Source organism: Pseudopodoces humilis, chromosome 2, assembly GCF_049639895.1.
Source record: "Pseudopodoces humilis isolate 2021_Gansu_Grassland_sample_001 chromosome 2, ASM4963989v1, whole genome shotgun sequence".
Taxonomy (NCBI): domain Eukaryota; kingdom Metazoa; phylum Chordata; class Aves; order Passeriformes; family Paridae; genus Pseudopodoces; species Pseudopodoces humilis.
This window is the reverse complement of record NC_142201.1, coordinates 98,407,529-98,427,339: the sequence shown is the minus strand read 5'-3', so window position 1 is coordinate 98,427,339 and position 19,811 is coordinate 98,407,529. Positions and strand designations below refer to the sequence as shown.

The window sequence follows — 19,811 nt, the reverse complement described above, 5'->3', positions numbered from 1 at the left end:
TGTTCACAGCTCACCTGAATTACAGATGAGAGACAGGGGGTTCCATGAGCTGCTGGCACAGTTAACTGCCCCCCAGGACAGAGGCATGCAGCCAACCCTTGACTTGTCCAAGCCACTGATTTCAATGGTCTTGTCCCTGGACTAAAGAACTCCTGGTAGCAAATCCCACGTTGCAGATACACACTTATCTCTGTTTCCATCAGTATATAAAAAAAAAACCCAAAACAGATGCTAATCACTGATTAGCCTCCTCTTCCTTTTCCTCCACTCCAGCATTTTCTTTTTAGTATTTCTTTTTTTTCCCCCAATAAAGTTAGCTCTCCCTTTAATTTTACAGCAGCTACCAATACTTTGAGTACTCTATGTGATATATGGTTAAAACAGCAGTAACGAAGTTTACCTTATATGCATTCTTTAGATGATCATAATAGACTTCTTCAATAGCTTGAAAATATATTACACCTTTTAATTTAGTTTCATGTTTGTCTAAAATGGAAAAGAGAGAATGACTTCAGAACCGAAATGAATAGTAAAAAGCAACAGCTTAATTTGCATTTCCATATATGTTCAGCTGATAAGCAACTGACTTAACAGTTCTGCTTCTGAAATCCCATGGAAACCTTCAACCTTTCTTACTAGTTTGTTGGATTTGTTGAGAGATGCATTTTTGACTTTAATATGTCTTCTTTTTCACCTATCTTCCAAGGTTAAAAGCTTTTGTAATTTCCTCATCTATTTGCAAATCACTCCCTTCACTGAAGTGTCTAAATGTTATGGAGGGTATTAGCCCACAGGACAGATGTCTCTCAGATATATCCACTCTTCCAATTCCATGAAAATCAGCCTGACTTGACACAGTTTGCAGGCTAAGACCTTCAGTTTGCCTTCAGGGGAAACTGTAATGATAATCAAATTTTCAATACAATCTGACAGCAAAATCTTTACATTAGAACATAGTTTGTGCATGTACTTTTTCAAAAATAAAGGCTTCTTCACATGTGAACTTAAGAGTCACCACTATAATTTTTCACAAGAAAAAGGAGGAGGACAGGGCAGCATACACCCTCCACTTTCCTGCAGTGAAGAAGGTCCCCAGCTGCATGTGGACACTGAAAAGCAAACTTCCTTTCACTCCCAGCACTTCTGTATTAGGGGAATATAATGCTTTCTGCCCCCAAGTCATAGTATCATCTCAACACTGAACAATGATGCAGAACATCTTTATCAGTCCCATGAGGGATTCTGCTGTCATTTAAACACTTGGGGAACTCAGTTTACATCCTATGTGTAGCTGCAGGCAATTCTGAAAGCTTCATAATATGGCAAAACGATGCAGCTTTGGGACTCTGTCTGCCAGCCCCCCGAGAAGCAGTACTGAAACACTGAGGTGCAGGTTTATGAGGTTACAGCATGCTGTAGTTACACTGACTTAAACACAGCACTATACAAAGCTGTCTGTGCACTGTAAGTAAGCAAGGGATCCACTCTCTTTTCAAGGCCCATCTGGGGGGAATACCAGACTATTTCAGGTACCCACAAGCTCCTACTGAGAGAGTCTTGGTAGAGTTCCCTGAATTCTCAGATCACAAAGTGCAGATGCTGCAGTCACCACATGAAGCTGTCAGACTTCAGGGTAAGTTCCTGGTTCAGTGCAGTGGCAGAACTAAAGCATTATCTCAGTACATTCACTTAAGAGATCAATTACTCTAAATTTACAGCACCATTATTTATTCTGGAAATCTACTACATATTTAAAGATCGGGATGAATCCTCACTCATACAAGCAGTGGCATTTTAGTGCAGCTGGTACAGACTTCTCATAAAACTCTGCTTGTTGGCTGAAGTCTTTGAGACATTAGCAGAAGTTTTCTTTGGTAATTGAGATTACATTATGGCAAATGTACTGCACTCAAAAGTGAAACCATTAAATGTTAACATAACTACTAAAAAAAGTCAAAAGAAGATCAGTACCCCATGGGAACACTTACTGTCTTACTGCCTGTGTTACAGGCCTTCCTAACCAATAAACCAGATGTTAAGAACAAAACAAAAAATATTTGTCAAATTCTTCATTGTATTACTGCAAACTGTTCAGTGGGTATGTAATAAACAAATGTAATGAATTCAATTTTAAGTTACTTATGAGTTGCTGGAAAGCAGTTATGTCAATAAAGTAAGTGAAACTCTTTGGGTGGTTTTTGTACTCGGTGTTTTCTTCTGCATCTTAGCAATGACCATCCTACACATGCCTCTTTCTGGCCACTCTGAACAATAAATATTCAGAGCACTTTGTTACTTTTATGACTTCCTCAGAACTGAAACTTCAAACTACACGCATATTTGCACAGCATTTGGAGAAGTAAGTATGTTCTTAAATTTCCCATTTCTAGGTTTACTCTAAGATAACAAAGTAACATAATGCTTATAATGGCTCCATATACTGTGTAACACAACTTTGTGTATAGAAACACCTTTAGAGTATTGCCTATTCTTCTTCTGAAACTCCTTACACTTTCAAAATACGGCAAACTCAAAAAAGTCTACCCCTGTATGTTTAACTCCCTGAAAACCTTTTCTTCACATTAAGCATAGGACTGTGGAAGCATTCACTTCAGTTTTCATGGTAAGTATAATGAATTATATTCTTATTTGAAAGGTAAAAAAAAATCATTCAGTCATTGGGGGAAGTATACAATATTTTAAAATAAAATATGTGGAACCATTATTCTGTGTACTTGTAACCTGATCTTCCGTTTTTTCTTCTTGCCCATCTGTATCTCCTCCTTTGCTTTGTTTTTTATGCTCAATTCTGCCTTACCTGGCATGAGGATTGAATGCTATAGGAAAGGCTTTACATAACCTCTAAGTGAATGAATGAAATGGAAACCTTGGTTTTATCTGGACTCCTTACTTGTTCATAACTCAGCTGAGTTTGATAAGAAAATAGAAGAACGGATGTACCCTCGTAGCAATCCTGCAACATACCTGCATAATAAGTAAAAGTTCTCTTGTTTCTGTCAAAAACAAACCACCGTTTTTTCCAAGTTTTAATTTTTCCTCCCATTTTAATCAGAAAGCCTCGGCAGGTCTTCTCAGTGAGAGAAATGTGGTAACAGGTCTCTATGTTGTGCCCAGCTGTTTCAATGTGACTGCGTAAGTCAAAGTCTTCCTTTCTAACGGGCAAATAGCGAGTCAAGGGACGGGCCTAGAGGAGAGAAAAGAAAATCAAATGATTTTTGAGAGAAGCTTTATCATCTCCTACCCTTTCTGCTGTAAGGATATAACTGAAAACTGCTCACAGAGTCTAAGAATAAATGTAAAAAAAACGAAGAGCTTTTACTGCAGCTCTAATTTTATGGAAAAGAAAAATTCTTTAAGCTTCTAACTTTACAGTGTTGGATAACTCTGTAAAAGCCAGATAGAGAATAGAAGATTCTTGAAATCAACAGCTGATAAACTGGTAAAACAGAGGCCACAGCACAGAAAGGCTGTCTTAGAATTAAGACATCAATTAAATGTAAGGGTGTGTTGCTGCCTTAGATGAAGTCCAAGAACTTCATATGTAGGGTGTTAAGCAAACCCTTTATTTCTCTGGATCAAGTACTCACTGCACACGTCACTCTTTAATTTTAATTCTGCTGCTACAGGTATTTTCATGCAGAGTATAATATATAAATTATAAGAACATGCTATTGCAGGAAACATTAATAATGAGAATGAACTGTAATCCCCGGTTAGTTAGGGATTGTGGTGAACAAAACAGAATTATTTTCTGCAGAATAAATTAACTGTGATTATTAGTTCACAGTACGGTACAGAGAGCTGAAGTGCATTCCTCTGCAAGAGACAGCAAAGCAGTGCAGGAGACAGTGCCTCATTCTTGATTGCAGTTCAAGGCTCTGCACCAAGCTTGGATAGTGTCAGCTGGGAGAACAAGCAGGAGGAGATGGTGATTTGGAGCCTCTGCCAGCTGAGGGAATATTCCTGCTTTTTGTGCCTGGAGGGTCTATGCACAATCACCACCCCCTCATTTTAAACAGAGAAGACAAGTCTCCCAGAGAAGGCTCCTGCTGCAGCTGAGGCAGAGAGAGGTTACTTTGGAACAAAGCTGATTTTAGACGCTTTCAAGGATCTGTGAAGGGAGCATCTCCCTGTCTCTCTCCTCATGGACTTCAGAGAAGTCAGCGACCTGGAGAAACTAATCTACCCCTGCTCCATTCCTCAAGTTATCCTGTTAAATTCCACTGTGAGTCTCAAATCAAAGGGACTTTCCCTCATTGCATTCTTAAGAGCCTCTTGGTGCAATAGGAGCTGTGTTGCTCACAAGAACTCTTAGCACCCTTCTAAAATTATACAGTCCTGTATGATATGAGCTGGCACCAGCTCTGGCAAGTGCAAAGGTGGAGTTCCTTTCTCTTGTTTACATTTCTGAGTGTCAAAACGTGCTGGGGAAAAAAAAAATGGTCTCACTGTACAAAGGAAAGCAAAAAGAAAAAAAAAATCAGTCATTTGTGACAGATATGTTTTTGTCTTTCTGCCAATTCAGACTTCTTCTCTCTGCCAAGTCTGACAATTAGTAGTAACTGACAGGACATTCTATTACAACACATGCATGCTCTAATTTGGGATAAAGATAACAGCACTGCATTGTTTAGGCCGTACTTGAGTTGTCAACAAAATTTCTTAGAAAAAAAGCAGTCTAGCAAGTAAAATTTAGTATTCCTGATTATATTTTATATATAAACAAATGAATGAATATATTTAACTAGAAACAGCTAGTTAAACATGAGCAAAGGTAGCACAGATAAAACCAAAAAGATATCCCAATATCATGTGGAATCTTCTGCACTCAAATACATCTGTTAAGATGGGGACATTGTCTTGCTCTGGGGTATACTAGCAATGACTGCCTAGTCTATTTGCTGTACCTTCTAGATATTATTGGTTTTGGAGGAATAAACAAATAGACAAAACCCTAAGCCTAAAGAGCACTCAAGGTACCTCTAAGCCCAAAGAAGAAGCAAAAATATGTGGGAGGTAACACTTTCTAAATTAAGTAATCTTTCTCATGTTGTACAGTCCTGTTAACTTGAGAAAAAATAATATTTACTCTCTACTGTAGATGTGGAGCTGAAAAAAACTTCCTTATTTGTCTTCTTCTTTTCAGTCAAATGTTTGGAAGTAATAATTCACATTTCAAGGTATTTTGTGTATTAAAAGAAAAAGCAAAACAAAACAAAAAACCCACTAACTCCATACCAATGGTTTATAAAATTAACACACTCACTAATTTCTGTTTTCTGGCCAAAAAATTCTGCTCTGCCTATATTCAGTAACAAATTTTATAGGATTAATATTGATACTTTAAATATAAAATGCTAACTAGATACCTATGCTGTTATCTAACTTTAAATGAATATTTGGCTCCAAGAGCCCAAACGTACTTTTAGCAAAGCTACTGCACCTCAGAAGTACCAAATCCAACTGTTCAGCTGAAAGCAGTTCTGTTTACCATTGGCAGAAATACACTTAGTCCTTTTCTGTATATGAAGGGGAAGTCTTGCATTTCAAAACCATTTCCTGTCCCCATATCTGACCTGTGCTCTTTGTTTCTCACGTATTTTGACTTCTTTTTCAATTAATTTTTGTCTCTGGCTCGTTTCTTCCTCCAGTCTTTTCTCCAGTTGCTCTCTGCGGCGTTTTTCTTCTTCCAGAGCTCGTTTCTTAGCTTCCATCTCCCGTTCCTAAATACCACAGCATACATAGAACTTCAATTATAAGCAAAACTATAGTTACCAATGTCACTACTAAGCTAGGGCTAAATACCTTTTTGTCCCTTAAGTAGGCAGAAATATCTATCCAGCACACTGGACTGAAATTTCGAGTAAGAATTGTGAATAGAAATGAAGGTTCTTCTTAAGCAACTCCCCCAGCAGGTGTGAAACCAACGCTGACCAAGTTTCTGGGGATTTTGCCATCAACTTGTCCTTTGAGACAGCAGATACTGCATATGGGCTCAAGGCTGTAGTGTCAGGTGAAGCCAAGGGGGAAGAGGTATTTTTTAAGTGTCTGTTAGGTGTAACAGGGTAGGTTTCTAAGTTGCATTAGGAGAATATTATCCAAACTTACATGCCTACTCTTAGTTACTCAAAATGACACTTACCCTAGTCTCAAGCAGCCGAGTTTTTTCAGCATGTGCTTGTTTGAGAAGTCTCTCCATCTCCTCTATTCTTGCAACATTTGAAGTGCTAGCACTGCAAAAAAACCCCATTATTTCTTATATAAAATAATAGTTGGTATTTAAAGAAATATTTTGCAGTCCAACATAATTTAAGAATGGAGTTGACAGTGCTCTGATCCAACTCAGTGCAATAGCCACTAACAAAAAAAGAGGTATGTTTGGTGAGCTGATGAATGACTACAGCAGTTCTGCTTCTTCTGTACTCTGAGCACCCAAAAATTTTAGGCATTTCTACAAAAAAGTATTTCTCTCGCCTTAAACATAGTAAAATATAACTTATACATTTTAAATTGGTCATAACAAAGCACATGAATTGTTTTCCTTTGAAGTCTGATATGGTTAGAAGATATTCTCAAACACCATTAATTTTACTTAAGGGAAATTTTGTCAAGGAAAATTTACTGCCTATCTTATAGATTTAATCAACAAAATTAGGTCACACTCTTCTTTCACCAAAGTTTGCCTTGTGAGAAACAGAAAGATCTGTTGTAAAGGTTTTCTGGGTTTTGTATTGATTTGGGCTATTTGTTTCTTTGTGTTGCTTCCTTTTGTTTTCCTTCTGGCATGCAAGAGTCAGAGGGAAGCAGAAGAGCAAAGAGTACCAGTGAAATTCAACAGCTGTTGGGGCTTCCCAGTCCTGGGCTGGAGACTGGACTTACAAGATGGTAAACTCAGACACAGACCGTCCTTCTTCCAAATGGTCAGAGCAGGAAGTCAGAGAGAAAGGTTTCATATCACTGGCACATTAGATCAATGCACAGAGTTAGTTACTAGCCTGTCTCCAGCTATGAGAAACTTGCTGACTATCCATTTAAAACAGAAATCCTTGAAACCCAAGTCCTAATGTTTTTTCCTTTAAAAAATCCAAAACCACATCAACCAATACAAAAAAGCCCAAGCAAACCAGCCAGGAGAATGACTGCCACTGGTATTTTCTGAAACTCTTAATGCTGCAATAATAATGACTAAAAGGGGAAAGCCAGGGGCTTCCCTGCCACAGCAAACAGATGTGAAGTAAAACACTACATGCTAGCCAAAAAAGCTGTCCTTGTGTTCATTCTTGCAGTGCTGTGACAATGTTGTACTTTATTATCAGCCTCTACTTATGCTTGTGAAACTGCTGGGGCAGGACTGTGAGCAGGGATGAAAGCATTACCATAATGTCAGAAATAAAAGACAGACTGTCAGGAGAAAATTGTTTGCACACAATTTTGAGACTCATCTGGACTTTTAACACAGATCATGGAAATCTCTTTCATCTGAGAAATGGTGTCTGAGCTGACAGCCTCTGAAGATGAGAAAAGCTTTCAGTGTCATCTCTTCATTTTTACTGACCCAGAAAAGGGAGAGGAAAGGGCAAAAAGACTTTTGGAGGTAGCCTAAGCATCTGTTAAGCAGCTGTTTCACCTTAAGCTTCTAGCTGGTTAACACTCTGGACTTGTAGAACAAGTGTACTTCATCAATGGTGCATGTCCTTGAGAAATTTCCTATCAGAGAAAATTCCTTCCCTGCAGTGATCAGGTGAGGAAGCACTGATTGCTCTGCAAACCTCAGCATTATCACTTAACTTTTCCATATTTTTATTTTCCATCTTTCAATAAACAGGTGAGATGTCGTTAAACCTGATTATGAGGAGCTAGACAAATGTGATGCCTGTCCAGCCATCTCACATTTTCTTAACCAATCAGCAGCATTCACACTGTCACAATATCAACATGTACACATTCTCTCTTTTCATTATCATCCTATGACCATTGCAGGATCAGAAGGAAAGATATACCTGGAAATGTTATCTGGTGAGCATGCTGATATGCTTGTCTCCATACTGTCAGAGCTATCTAAGCTTAACGTGTCAAAGGCATGGTCCTTGTAACTCCGGTCTGGGTAATGGAAACTGTTCAAATACACATTGGATTCCGATGCTGTTCTGCTGTAGAATTCCGGAGACTTCTGCCTTTGGTTGTCACAGATGCGCTGATGGTTATACCCTATAAAGTACAGAGGAAACACTGATTCCACACAAAAATTATGTGACAGGAGCACAACTAGTTAGGAGCACAAGCATTTTGAATGTCACCTCAATCTACACTGCACTGTGAACAAGGTACTACAATAATATGGTTAATTTTACAAGTTAATCATGCTGAAATAAAAGCTTTAAATACCTATTTTATCTATGATGGATTCAAATATATGTACATTAGTATAGCTGACTTTTCAATATATGTTCCTGCATGTGTATTATGAAAATCTAATTTGAAAAAATGAAATTCACATTTCAAAATATAAATTAGGGCTCATCTGGAAACTAATGCAGTTAAATTCAGGAATTTACAAGAAATGACACTGACTAAATAAGACAAAAAAGAACAAAGTCCTGATATTCATTAGTCTTAGGTACTTGTCTGGTTGACTTTATTGACTATGGAAAATATTTCTTTTGTCTGTTTGGGGAACTTTGCCTTCTGGTAACTGCAACTGGACTCTTAGTTTCAGCTGAAATAATCCAGGCTACTTGTTATAGAATCATAGTTACTAGCGTAGAAGTAATTTAGTGGAGTTTTGAAATTGCAGTTCACCTTAGAGGACTGAGGCAGATCCTTATAGCTCAATGATTCTGAAGAAAAATAAGGTTCATGCAAAGATTCTTCTGTTATTTTTCCACAAAAACACTTTTTCTGGAAAGTCATCCTTCTTGAACACAGGAAACTTTGTCAATGTGTCCTTTGAAAATGTCTCTTCACAATTATTTTTATCTCATGTCTCCATTGCTCTTTGAAAGTAATGCAGACCTAGAGGTTGTTGAGCTTGCCTGATGAGGAGGAGTTGTCATTTTAACTACTGAAGTATTTTACAATGACCTTTTAAGGTTGTTCCATCTAAGATTACAGATGCAATCGCACTGCTCATCTTTCCCTTCAAGGAATGCAAGATGTGAGACTTTCTCTCATAGTTCTGAGAGTTAGGTTTATAAGTCTCTGCATATTTCTGACCCAAATTCTGAGCTGCTGGCAGAGCTGGAGATTAGGAAGGACTGATGAGACTACATTAAAACCTCACATTCTTACAGGAAGGCTGCCACTAACATTCTACATATTTAAGATAAACAGACACAGGAAAAATGCAGACAAATGTACAAATGCAGCAAGGTCCAGATAAATTTTTTTACTAGACACCATTAAGACAGTGATGTTAAGAAAACATGCTTAAAGTGCAGTATTCTTCTGCCTTCTCATTCCCTATCTGTGTATACAAGGTTACTCTTTGGTATTTTTTGCCACGCCAGAGCTGGGAGAGTCCCAGTTCAGAGAGCCAAAAACTGCAGTTATCTGAAAAGTGTGTCTTCAGCTGAATCATTAAAGCATTTCATTAAAGAAACTGTTCCCTACAAGCATTTCCAAGGCAGTTTTCTCCTCACTTTCCTCTGTACCATACAAAGCTTTCTTGGAGACAGTTAAAGCTGGTTTCTAAGGAACTAATACGACTCACTTGCTATTTAAAAGAACACTAAAATTCAATCAAAGATTCAATTGCATCCATTAGTAAAAGAGACAAAAGGGACACAAATAGACCTCAGCAGCCATAAACAAGAGCATCACACAACACAGGTGTTACTGAGTCACATGTGTGGTTTGATTTTTCCCCCTTATTTTGGCAAATGCTTCTGTTATTGCAGATAAGCAATTACCTTTCATACTCGAACCTTTGGAATGACTAATTGCTCCTTTGAAATGGTTATCAATGATTCATTAGGGAAAGAAAGAAAAAATAAATTACTGAAAGAACTTCATTCAAATGGATGTTTTTCTGTTGAGCCCTCTACAAATCCTTGCCCACTCAGAAATCTTAATTCCCTATTTTATATTTCACTGAAAAATAAACACATCTAAAATGCATAGAGCAGCACAGCAGTGCTACAAATGCTCTACCCCTTAAGATAAAGAACCCATTTTTTAGGAAAACATTTATCAGTCAAATTTATGCAATCATGCAAATATAACTGAACACTGGAAGAAATCAACATTTGTTAGGTTGCAAAATGAGATGCATTCACAGAAACAAAGCATAATTCAGTATTCTCCTTTTATCTTCATGCTGTAAGCAGCAGGCAGCTCAAAGTTAGGATCAGCTGCATACCAGCACCATGAGGCTTCACAATCAACCTGCCTCCACTGCAGGCACACCTACACGTTGGTCAGGCACAATCTGTTGTTTAAGGAATTTTTAACTGCTCAGGCACCTATTCACACAACATGCACTTAAAAAATACTGGACTCCCTGTAAGATCCAGCACTTAACTAAAATCTCCCACAAGCAAAAATTTGTATCAGTTAAATCTAACCTGATACAAGAGCTAAAATGTTTGTTGTTGCATTGGCTTTACTACAGAGCTCCACTGCTTTGCAGCAAACCAGTAAACTTAACAATGTTAACAGCCACACTGTTGAAAAAAATACTGGAAAAATCTATAAAGCCATTCATCAGGGAAAAATATTCCAAAGGAGTTACTGCATAATCACAAAATCCAGGTATACCACCACAAAATTATTGTGAGGGTAGAACTGAAGGTGAAAGCTGTTATTAAAAGTGGCACTGTCAAGTATGTAAAAAACACACTAGTATTTTATGAAAATGATTCCATTATATTTTTCTTTTATTTTTCTTTTTTTTACTATTCTTTCTTCTTTCTCTTTTTTTTTTCCCCCCTTTTTAAAGACTGACATTAGCATGTCAAGATACATTTATTGTGTAGAAACATGCCAAAGTAGGAAGCCCAAGTCTGTCTACCTTGTCATTGTCACCCACAGAGCTGCAAAGATTTCTAAATTTTCTGCTCTACTTGTGTGGCTATGAGCAAAGAAGCAAAAAATTAGGCCTGTGCAAAGCAATAGGTCTGCAGATATTAGCATAAGTCAGAAGTTTTGTTGTGACAGGTTATTTGACAGCAGGAAAAAAAGAATTTTTGAAATTCTTTGATTATTTAACAATTATTTAAAAGTTTTTCAAGAGTCTAGGAACTACTTGACAGTGCTGATGCAACTGGTACTTTTGCAAAAACATCACATGAAAAATACAGCCAGGGAAGGGGATATTTTCATACCTTTTCTGTTTTTTCCTGAATTTGACAAGAAAAAGAGTGAAAAACAAACAAAAAAGGCAGACTGCTTTGAAAGGTTTCTAGACTGTTTGTACAAATATCCCTTTGCTTGCAGCATACTTGTTTTTTATGCAAAGCTTAGAAAGGACACAAATAAACACCTTGCTGGTTCCTAAGTTCTCTGTCCCAACATCTTCGTTCCCAGTGCTATGTCAGGTCTTACACCGTAATTCCCAGATAACCATTCCTTCCTCCCTTCTGGAGTCCATCCTGAAGTCAGTGGGACTGCATTGGCTAACCCTCCCTCCTTGCTCCTGCCTGTCCTTGTGCAAGCTTCTGGCACCAGGCACTCCCTGGCTCCAAGCATCCACCTGCGCAGGGTGAGGACTCGAGACCGCACCAAATAGTGGCTTCTTCATTCTGTTTTTGCATTTGGTTTGGTTACAAAGGCATGTCCACAGCAGGTGAATTTATACAGTCTTTTAAAATATCTCATGAATAGCTCCTAAGAAATACCTTTTTCCACTAAGGATTTATAACAAATATGTGTCCTCTTAAATATTTAAGTTGCCCTTAACTCAGGCTATGATTACTGGCAGTAACACTTTTGTTCAATAACAATTCTTGAACTCGTATGACTGACTGAACACGGATGGGCAATCATGGAACAAAGACTATTTAGTACTTAAAAATCCATGAAAATATTTATTACTGCATCCAGCCAAAAATTTATTCATAGATATTGCTTGCTCCTGCATATGGAAAATGAGAATGAAATCCATGTTCAAACCCAAGAGGCTGTTCTTAATTTCCTGATCTGGCTTTTAACTTTTCTTTCTTTCTTTCTCAGCTCAAAACCTTCTTGGACTGAAGTAAGAAAAACTGGAGAAAGCATTATTAGAGAAAACTCATTTCAGACCATGACCAGCTTCGTGGTAACACTCAGATAATATTTTTAAACCAGCTGAGCTGCTGCTGCTTCCAGCCAGCCTTGAATATACTGATTTTCAGATACACATGCACACACCAGAACATCTGGTCTAGAACTTTGCTCAAAGCTGTCGAGTCCAAAGGAGCACAGGAAGCTACTAACACCCAGGAACACATCATCCTCTCTGGATAGCAGTGTGTGGGTCACTGCTTGATAGCCATTGCTCCAGACTGAGCAGAAGAAGTGGCATTTACCACGTGAGACCCTGGCTCTCCACTGAACCCAGCTGCAGCGCACTGGGTGCAGCTCTATGCCCAAGGTATCAGGAAGCCCACGTCATTTGCAATAGATCACCTTGGCCACAGAAAACTGATGGAGTGAAAAACCTGTCAGGTGGGGAAAGAAACACAAGGAAGGCAAGCGCTGACTCACTACACATGACAGGTAGACAGCACTTTTTATCTATTTATCACCTTTTTTAGTTCAACAACTAACTTTTGGAGCAGGAAGATTAGAGAGCTCGTATTTATCAGTATAATCAGTCTCTGTACATTTATGAAGTTCCACTGATTTGTTGGTAAATCTTCTGGAAATACATACTCTGAAAAGGCAAGCCTGATCTACCTCAAGAATGTTTTTACAATAAATAAGCTGTATTTATTATAATATAAACATTTATCAATGAGTGATGGAATAAAAAAAACGTCTCCAAGGATGTCCACTGACATTACATCTGGTTTGGTTTTCAAAGATGTCTGATGAAATTAACCATAGTTATTCACACTCAAGTCCTGCTGATTTTAGTTCAAGAAAAGTAAGATTTCATCATTTTAATGGACAATGATATTCCATTTCAGTGGTCCTCTGTGGTGCACTGAAGCAGTACATCATGTTCAGAACATTACCCTAATCTCACAGTTCCACAGAAATGCACTTCCTTTACTTTTGACTGGAAGAAAGTTTGTTTTCCTTCTGTGCGCTGAATATGGGTGTGAAGTGTGAGGGAAAAACAGAAATCCCACCAAGTTCAACTCAGTCCTTTCCCTGCTCAAACCACAAAGGGACTTCTATTAAGGCTTCATCTGTAAGGCAGAATGAAAGGTGCTTGAAGACCCTGGCCCTTCTGTATAGCTGGATAGAAATATTCTGGGATCTGACTCCAGCCACCTGACTTGGATATTCCTGTTCTTGCTGAGTGCTGCACTGCAGTGCAGAAAGAGCCCTGCAAACACTTTTGTGGTGTGCTACCCAGACAAAGGAGCTTTCCCCAACTGAGAAACATGGCACTTCAGTGCAAAGCAGTTACACTCTCCAAGTTCCTCCATCAGCAATAAATTCAAGGAGCTTGAGGCTGAACAGAAAGGGAATAAACCCTTTAGTAACTACTAAGAGAGGCTACAAATGATCCTTGTGTTCCCATATCCTTCCTGTTAATGACATTTTGAAAATCCTGTGACAGTTCAAATAAAGCACCTGTCAGCAGCACTGTTTCCCTTTGGCAAAGCTGATGTTTCAGAAAAGGACATTTAGGGCTGTCCTCTTTCTCAGTACAAATTAATCCCTTAAGGCTCTATTCATAATTTTCTATTTCAATTCAAACTGCTGGATCTTTCAAAAAATAACAGCCAACTAGTATGGCAAGCAGTATAGCACATGGTTCCTCTATAACATATGAAAAGTGCTATGCCAACTGCCCCAATGAATACATATTCTCCCCTGACTCTTCTTTGTCAGGCCATAATTCAAGTTTGACTTATGAGTTTCTCTCTTTCTCACTCTTAAGACAAGAAATCTGACCCTGCTCTTAGATCATCTTAATTGCATACTGACAAAAAATTAAACATTGAAAGTGATTTATTTTTAAAACCTTTGTCTGTGTTAGGTTTGGTAACACTTTAAAGTTGTGTTTTAGGTCACACACTAACACTCTTTGCAGCTGTTTTACAGAAATAGTTCTAATTTTAAATACTTGATCTCTTGTCAAAGTTTAGCCAAAACATCCCTATTGGTTTTCAGACTGAAATAACGTCACAATGATGAGTCTGAACATAATTGTCAGCTATTCCACCTTTGCACACACGTTACATCAAAGACATTTTCCAAACTGAGCATGAAGCTCCTTTTGTGCTGTACCTGAAAAATCTAAAGCTAAGTTAGCCACAGCACTGCAGGTTTGTGTAAGGCCTGCTGCATAGCTAAAGCTCAAAACCAACAAATCACAACTGGATCAGCTCTATAAAGGAGCTGTAGTAAGTCATGATCCTTTTCCAGCTTGCTCGTTCCATCCCTGCATTGAGTCATCTTGGAGCACATGACTGACCTCAGTCACTGCTTTGACCTTTAACAGCTGCAAGCTCTGACAAGGCCTGTAAAACAAGGGGATGGATCTAGCTCAGCTCAGGCCCAGTTAGTGCAGCTCTGCACAAGGACCTGATATTGCACTGATATTGGTAATGGGGATGCAGATGCTGGAAAGAAAATAAACTGACAGATGGCACTGAGGAGTGCCTCCTTTTGAAGATGGGACACATGAATAATACATCTCATTGAAGCAGCAAATATGTTTATCGACTCAAGTCAACAAACAACAGACATAAGGTCATGTTTCAGTGGCATAGCTTGTTTTGGATCCAGAATTGCTGTGTCCCTATTAAAAAACACAGAACAGCTCTCTCCCTTCCTGTTTTGTAACCCAAATATCTAAGACCACTTATAATACCACAGTCAGAGCTTCTCAAAGTTCTCTGGGTAATTTTCCAGGCAAAAACATGTGCCTGTGAGAAACAATTTTTAAGATCCCAACATAAAAAAAAGAGAATAAAATAAAAGAAAGAACATGTAATATATTGCTTCAAAATCACTCACAGGAATTACACAGTGAACACAATGTGTATTTTCAATACACTTTTCTTGTTTACTGGATTATATTTGGTAACCATGTACTAAACAACTACACATGCACCTACATCATAATATTAATCTCTTATTTTGCCAATATCAAATTTAGAGCTTGCTCTTGTCACCAAGAAGCAAATTTTTATTTTGCAGACCTGTTGATTATAGCAACAGAAGTAAGTCTTTTTCAGGCTTATTTCTGAAAAACTGAACACTGATTTTAAACAGAAATGAAACAATGAAAAGGTCTTACCTTTGTGCATCCTTCTTGACTCAGACTCTTTGGTCATGGTTGCTAGGCAGTGAGGAAGTACGCTGCCACAGCTGTTGCTCTGTCCTAATGGTAAATGCCCCTGCAGGAAATTTTGTAAATATGTGCTTAAAACTGAATTTCAAGACTTTTTTTTACCAACAATGGCAAAACAATGTGCTTTGTCACAGATATTAATGTCATGTCATATCAAACAGCCATCAACATTTCAATTGTGTACAGTCTCTATTAGGCCAAAATGTTTTTCAAAGTAGTACCTCCACCTTCCTGCTGTTTGCTGATTTACCACAAATAAAGAGTACTTCCACTTCATACCTAACTTTATCTTTACAATTTAGAGGCCTTCAGTAGGAAAGAAAACTACAAGTTGTGTCCCTAGAATCAACTTAAACCAGCCCAAAAATACAATCCTTTAGATAGAAATCATGTATTTATGATTAATGTACTACAGCACAGCCTTTCCAGAGGTCAGAAGAATGGCTGGAACTACAAGTTTCATATACATTGTTATTTGTTAATAAACCTCAAGTCATTTCAAAGTCAACTTCGGAGTGTTAAATAACGCTTAGGATGCTACCCAGCCTTCCCTCTAGCCCAGTACAGGATTTCCTGCAGGGGCTGGGAGGCTGTGATTAGCAGCAGCCACGTACTTTGTTGGTGATGTTGCGTCCCAGCGTGGCACTGTTGAAGTGGGGAGACACAGATGGGGTTGTTTTCTTGCGGGGCAAGGTGTCGCTCAGGTATGTGCACTCCCTGTGCTGCTTCTTGCGCTCCTCCAGGTTTCTGAAATGCTTCACGGGGCATTTGTTAGTTTTGACAAAATGAATCGATGCACTTGCTCAGTTATGCTCTCTATGGAAAATACTGATAGTCTGGGAAGAACAAAATCTAACGTACAGAGCGCCTCCTGCTTCACAGTGCTCTCCATCACATAAAGTCATAAAGTCATACTGATTTAAAAAATGCATTCAATTCATGTGCACATTTTATGTACATGTCCCTGTTCCTTTTCTTTTGTTTTAAACCTTCAAGTCTAGTGTACAAGTGGAACCCAATTACAAAAGGAAATTTTTCCTTAAAAATTATTCTAATGAATTACTGGCTTAAAACCACTACAGCTTTTGAAAGGCATTGTTCAAATGTATATGAAAAATTAATTTAGGATTTCACATGTACATTATTGGTGCAAGTCCTCTGATAGTTACAATGGCTCCTGAATGTTAATATTTGCCTCTGCAATATAAGGTGAATTCTTTTTCAGAAACATTCTATAGTACATTGTGTTGATTTTTAAATGAGCAGTGCCTGTAAGTGCAACACACTGCAAGAACAATCAACTTACAGTCTATCACTCTAAAGTCCTCACACATAAATCAACTTTGTGGCCACCATAACAAAAGCAAACAAAACAAAATAATCCCAAGTTATCAGCTTTGAATCTGTTACCTGTTGTTGCCTGCGGTGTTTCTTAGCTGGCAGAGGTGGAGGTGTATCAGATAAAGGAATAGGATCTACATGAGTAGCCATGACCTCAGGCCAATGGACTGATGGAAGTTGAGCAATAGAGCGAGGAGAAAGAGAGTGAGGAAACACAAATCCAGAACAGAGAGGTGATCTTAGCTTTATAGAAAAAAGAGAAATTACACACAGAGTTTTCTTTCTGGAATTTCTCAAAAGATACGGCACATAAAAGCTGCAGTTTTAGCACTGTGTTTGTTGGAGTGTTTAGCAGGAAAGGAGGTGTACTCTACTGCAACTCTCAAGGCATACTGAGCAACCAGAAGCAGCACACAGATGCCAAATTCTAAACCAGTTTCTGCCTTATTGCAATGCAGAAGTACGTGGCTTTACAATTATAAGTTTACTCTGCTCCTTTAAAAGGGGATTTATTCAAAATTTCACAAGAATGAGGAAAAGAAAGTAAGCTAGAAAACAGACTGGACAGACTCCATGGAATAGCTAAGACAGGTAGAAGCTATTAATCTCCCATAACTATTCAAGATATACTTCTACCACCTTACAGGGGGGGAAGAAAAAGAAGCTACAAAACATACAAAATGAACACCTGAAAACCACTAATCAAGTTGTCATAAGCTTGTCCACAGACCGTTTCCCAAAGGTGCATTACATTATAGTGTTTGGCAGGCAAAGTTTGTCACTTAGTGCTGCTTGGGTCATAAGAATTCAGGGTTTTTGGCCTTCAGAGTCCCATCTACCTCATGAAAGACACTTTACAGCTGGAGCAGTCCTTCAGTGTTACTATTAACTTGCTATCTGACTTGGTAACTGGCAGAGGGCAGTTTGCTTTAGGGTCAGTTTGTTACACATTGAATTACCAAAAACTAAAAAAAATAAAGAAAATAAAAAGGCAGCCATGAAAGAACAATGCAAACAAAGGGAAATGTCTCTCAAACAAACCTCTTTATTTTGTGGCTGGCTCGTCAGCACAGCCGTGGAAGGCTCAGTGGCAACTGCTTCAACATCTGAGGGGGTCTGAGTGGAAGGGGATATATTCGTGGAATTGCCATACAGCTCACTAATTTCACTTACACTGATATAGCCCTAAAAGGAGGAATTCAGAAGTTAAAAGGAGCAAAAGCCAAAAGACATGCAAGAGTATTAATATATCCAGTACAATGAAAGTTAGTTTAGGGTGATTCAGCCAAATATTTCTTATCATTGAAATACTTAATCATAAATAAAGTAAAATTAGCACCAAGATTTTCAAATGTTAAATACTTAGATTCTGAAAGTTGTTCTTAATTTAATTACAAAAACATGTAATCAAAGTGCAAATGTACATTAAGTGTCCAAAAGATTTTACTAAAATGCAAATGCCCTTTAGAAATTATGTAGCTCTTTCTCATGAAAGCAGATTGGACGAAAAGGAAGAATAAATCTTATCCTGAGATCTTAATTTATTTTTTTTGTCCCTGATTAAATAACCTGATTTGTTTCTTGCCTAACTATTAGGCTAATTTGAGTAAATCAAATGACTAACAGAACTGGAAAGAACTTCTATAAGGACAAGCCATTCCCATAAATTACACTAACCCATCTTCCATTTGCATTGTCTGTAAGACACTTCTGACTTTTGATTGTTACCAGAAGAACCAGGTAAGAGATGCTGTAAGTTCTGTTAGCCCTGCAGCCATTACAATTTGCCTTTTTTTTTTTTTTTTTTAAATTAAGCAGTCATACAGAAAGTGATGGACTGAGGGACAGCAGGAACATCAGTGTGCTTCTGCCTGCTGAGAAGATTTATGCAAGCAGATTTAAAATATGATGGCAAAATGTAGTTATTGCATGTATTTTGTTGTTAACTGCACAAATGTTTTTTAAAAAGTAAAATATGGATTCTTATCCACTGTGCATAGGTTATCAGGCTGTAGAAAATCAAATGTCCTAATTTCTTTTCCATAGAAAACAAGGCTATGCAAAAGGAAGAGTAAATCACTGTTGAAGCAATGTCATAAAGATGAGCTAGAAATATTTTTAAATCAAGGTGTAAAGCTGCTTTCACACTGACAGTGTGTGGCAAGGGCTGTGCTTCCATTACTGCACCAAGAGAGTGACATACCACTGTGCACACATCAGCAATTCCATAAGAAAAGCCACAGACTGCTATAGTATTTCTTCTTTTTAGAAATGCCTAAATTTACCAATGATCATAGAAAACAACTTGAAAAGAAATACCAGCATTACTATCTATTAGCATAATTTTCAATGTACGACATCAAGTTATTTCAAGCAGATAAGACAATTCTGGAAAATTACGTATCATACAATGAACAAAGCACTCTACAAAAGGGAGGCAAATCTTAACCCTTATATTGTTTGATGACGCATTAATTGAGGAAACTGGCTAAGATACTAAAGTTTATCTCTCAAAACACGTGACAACAGTACAGTAAAATAGAATCCAGTAAGAAATAACATAAAACTTGCTTAACCATCTTGTAATGGCAGTTTATCAGTAACCAAAACTCAGCAATTCTGTAATGCAATATTGTGTTAATATTAAAGATACAAACACTTTCACCTTTATATAAAGAGCATTCAGTTCTGACTCACAATGCCAATGAGGATTTAGAAGGGGAATAAAAACCTAAGCAAGGAACAAATGACTGTGCTGTGCACTAGCTCAGGCCCCTGTTACATTTAATTAAATAAATGGTTTCAAGCAGATTAGTCATCCAAATAATTTTTTCAATGCTGAACTTTTAAAAAGCATTGATTTTCCTTGCTTATTTAAGTACTGGGATAAGCATCCTGCTTCTTTATGTGAGGCAGTGTCACTCTCTTGCTGTGCAGTCTGTGAGTCAGCTCACAAGGGATGGCAGAGGGTTACAAATGTGTGCTTTGGTGAAGAGGG

The 19,811-nt window shown here is 37.9% G+C and overlaps 1 protein-coding gene across 6 annotated transcripts in view; it reads right to left on the bottom strand.

Annotated features, from left to right (window-relative positions):
• The window catches only part of PHLDB2 (pleckstrin homology like domain family B member 2), a 65,316-nt gene that overhangs the window by 2,229 nt on the left and 43,276 nt on the right, over nt 1-19,811 (bottom strand). For 3 of the 6 annotated variants that reach the window (XM_005523983.3, XM_014253415.2, XM_014253413.2), the window contains 9 exons: nt 17,855-17,998; nt 16,883-17,056; nt 16,087-16,227; nt 15,419-15,518; nt 8,022-8,229; nt 6,164-6,254; nt 5,598-5,744; nt 2,986-3,205; nt 401-486 (listed from right to left, as the gene is read on the bottom strand). In XM_005523983.3, the coding sequence (XP_005524040.3) occupies nt 401-486; nt 2,986-3,205; nt 5,598-5,744; nt 6,164-6,254; nt 8,022-8,229; nt 15,419-15,518; nt 16,087-16,227; nt 16,883-17,056; nt 17,855-17,998 (1,311 nt within the window). The remainder of the gene's footprint in view (nt 1-400; nt 487-2,985; nt 3,206-5,597; nt 5,745-6,163; nt 6,255-8,021; nt 8,230-15,418; nt 15,519-16,086; nt 16,228-16,882; nt 17,057-17,854; nt 17,999-19,811) is intronic. The other 3 variants (XM_014253417.2, XM_014253419.2, XM_014253420.2) reach the window with 2 other exon arrangements.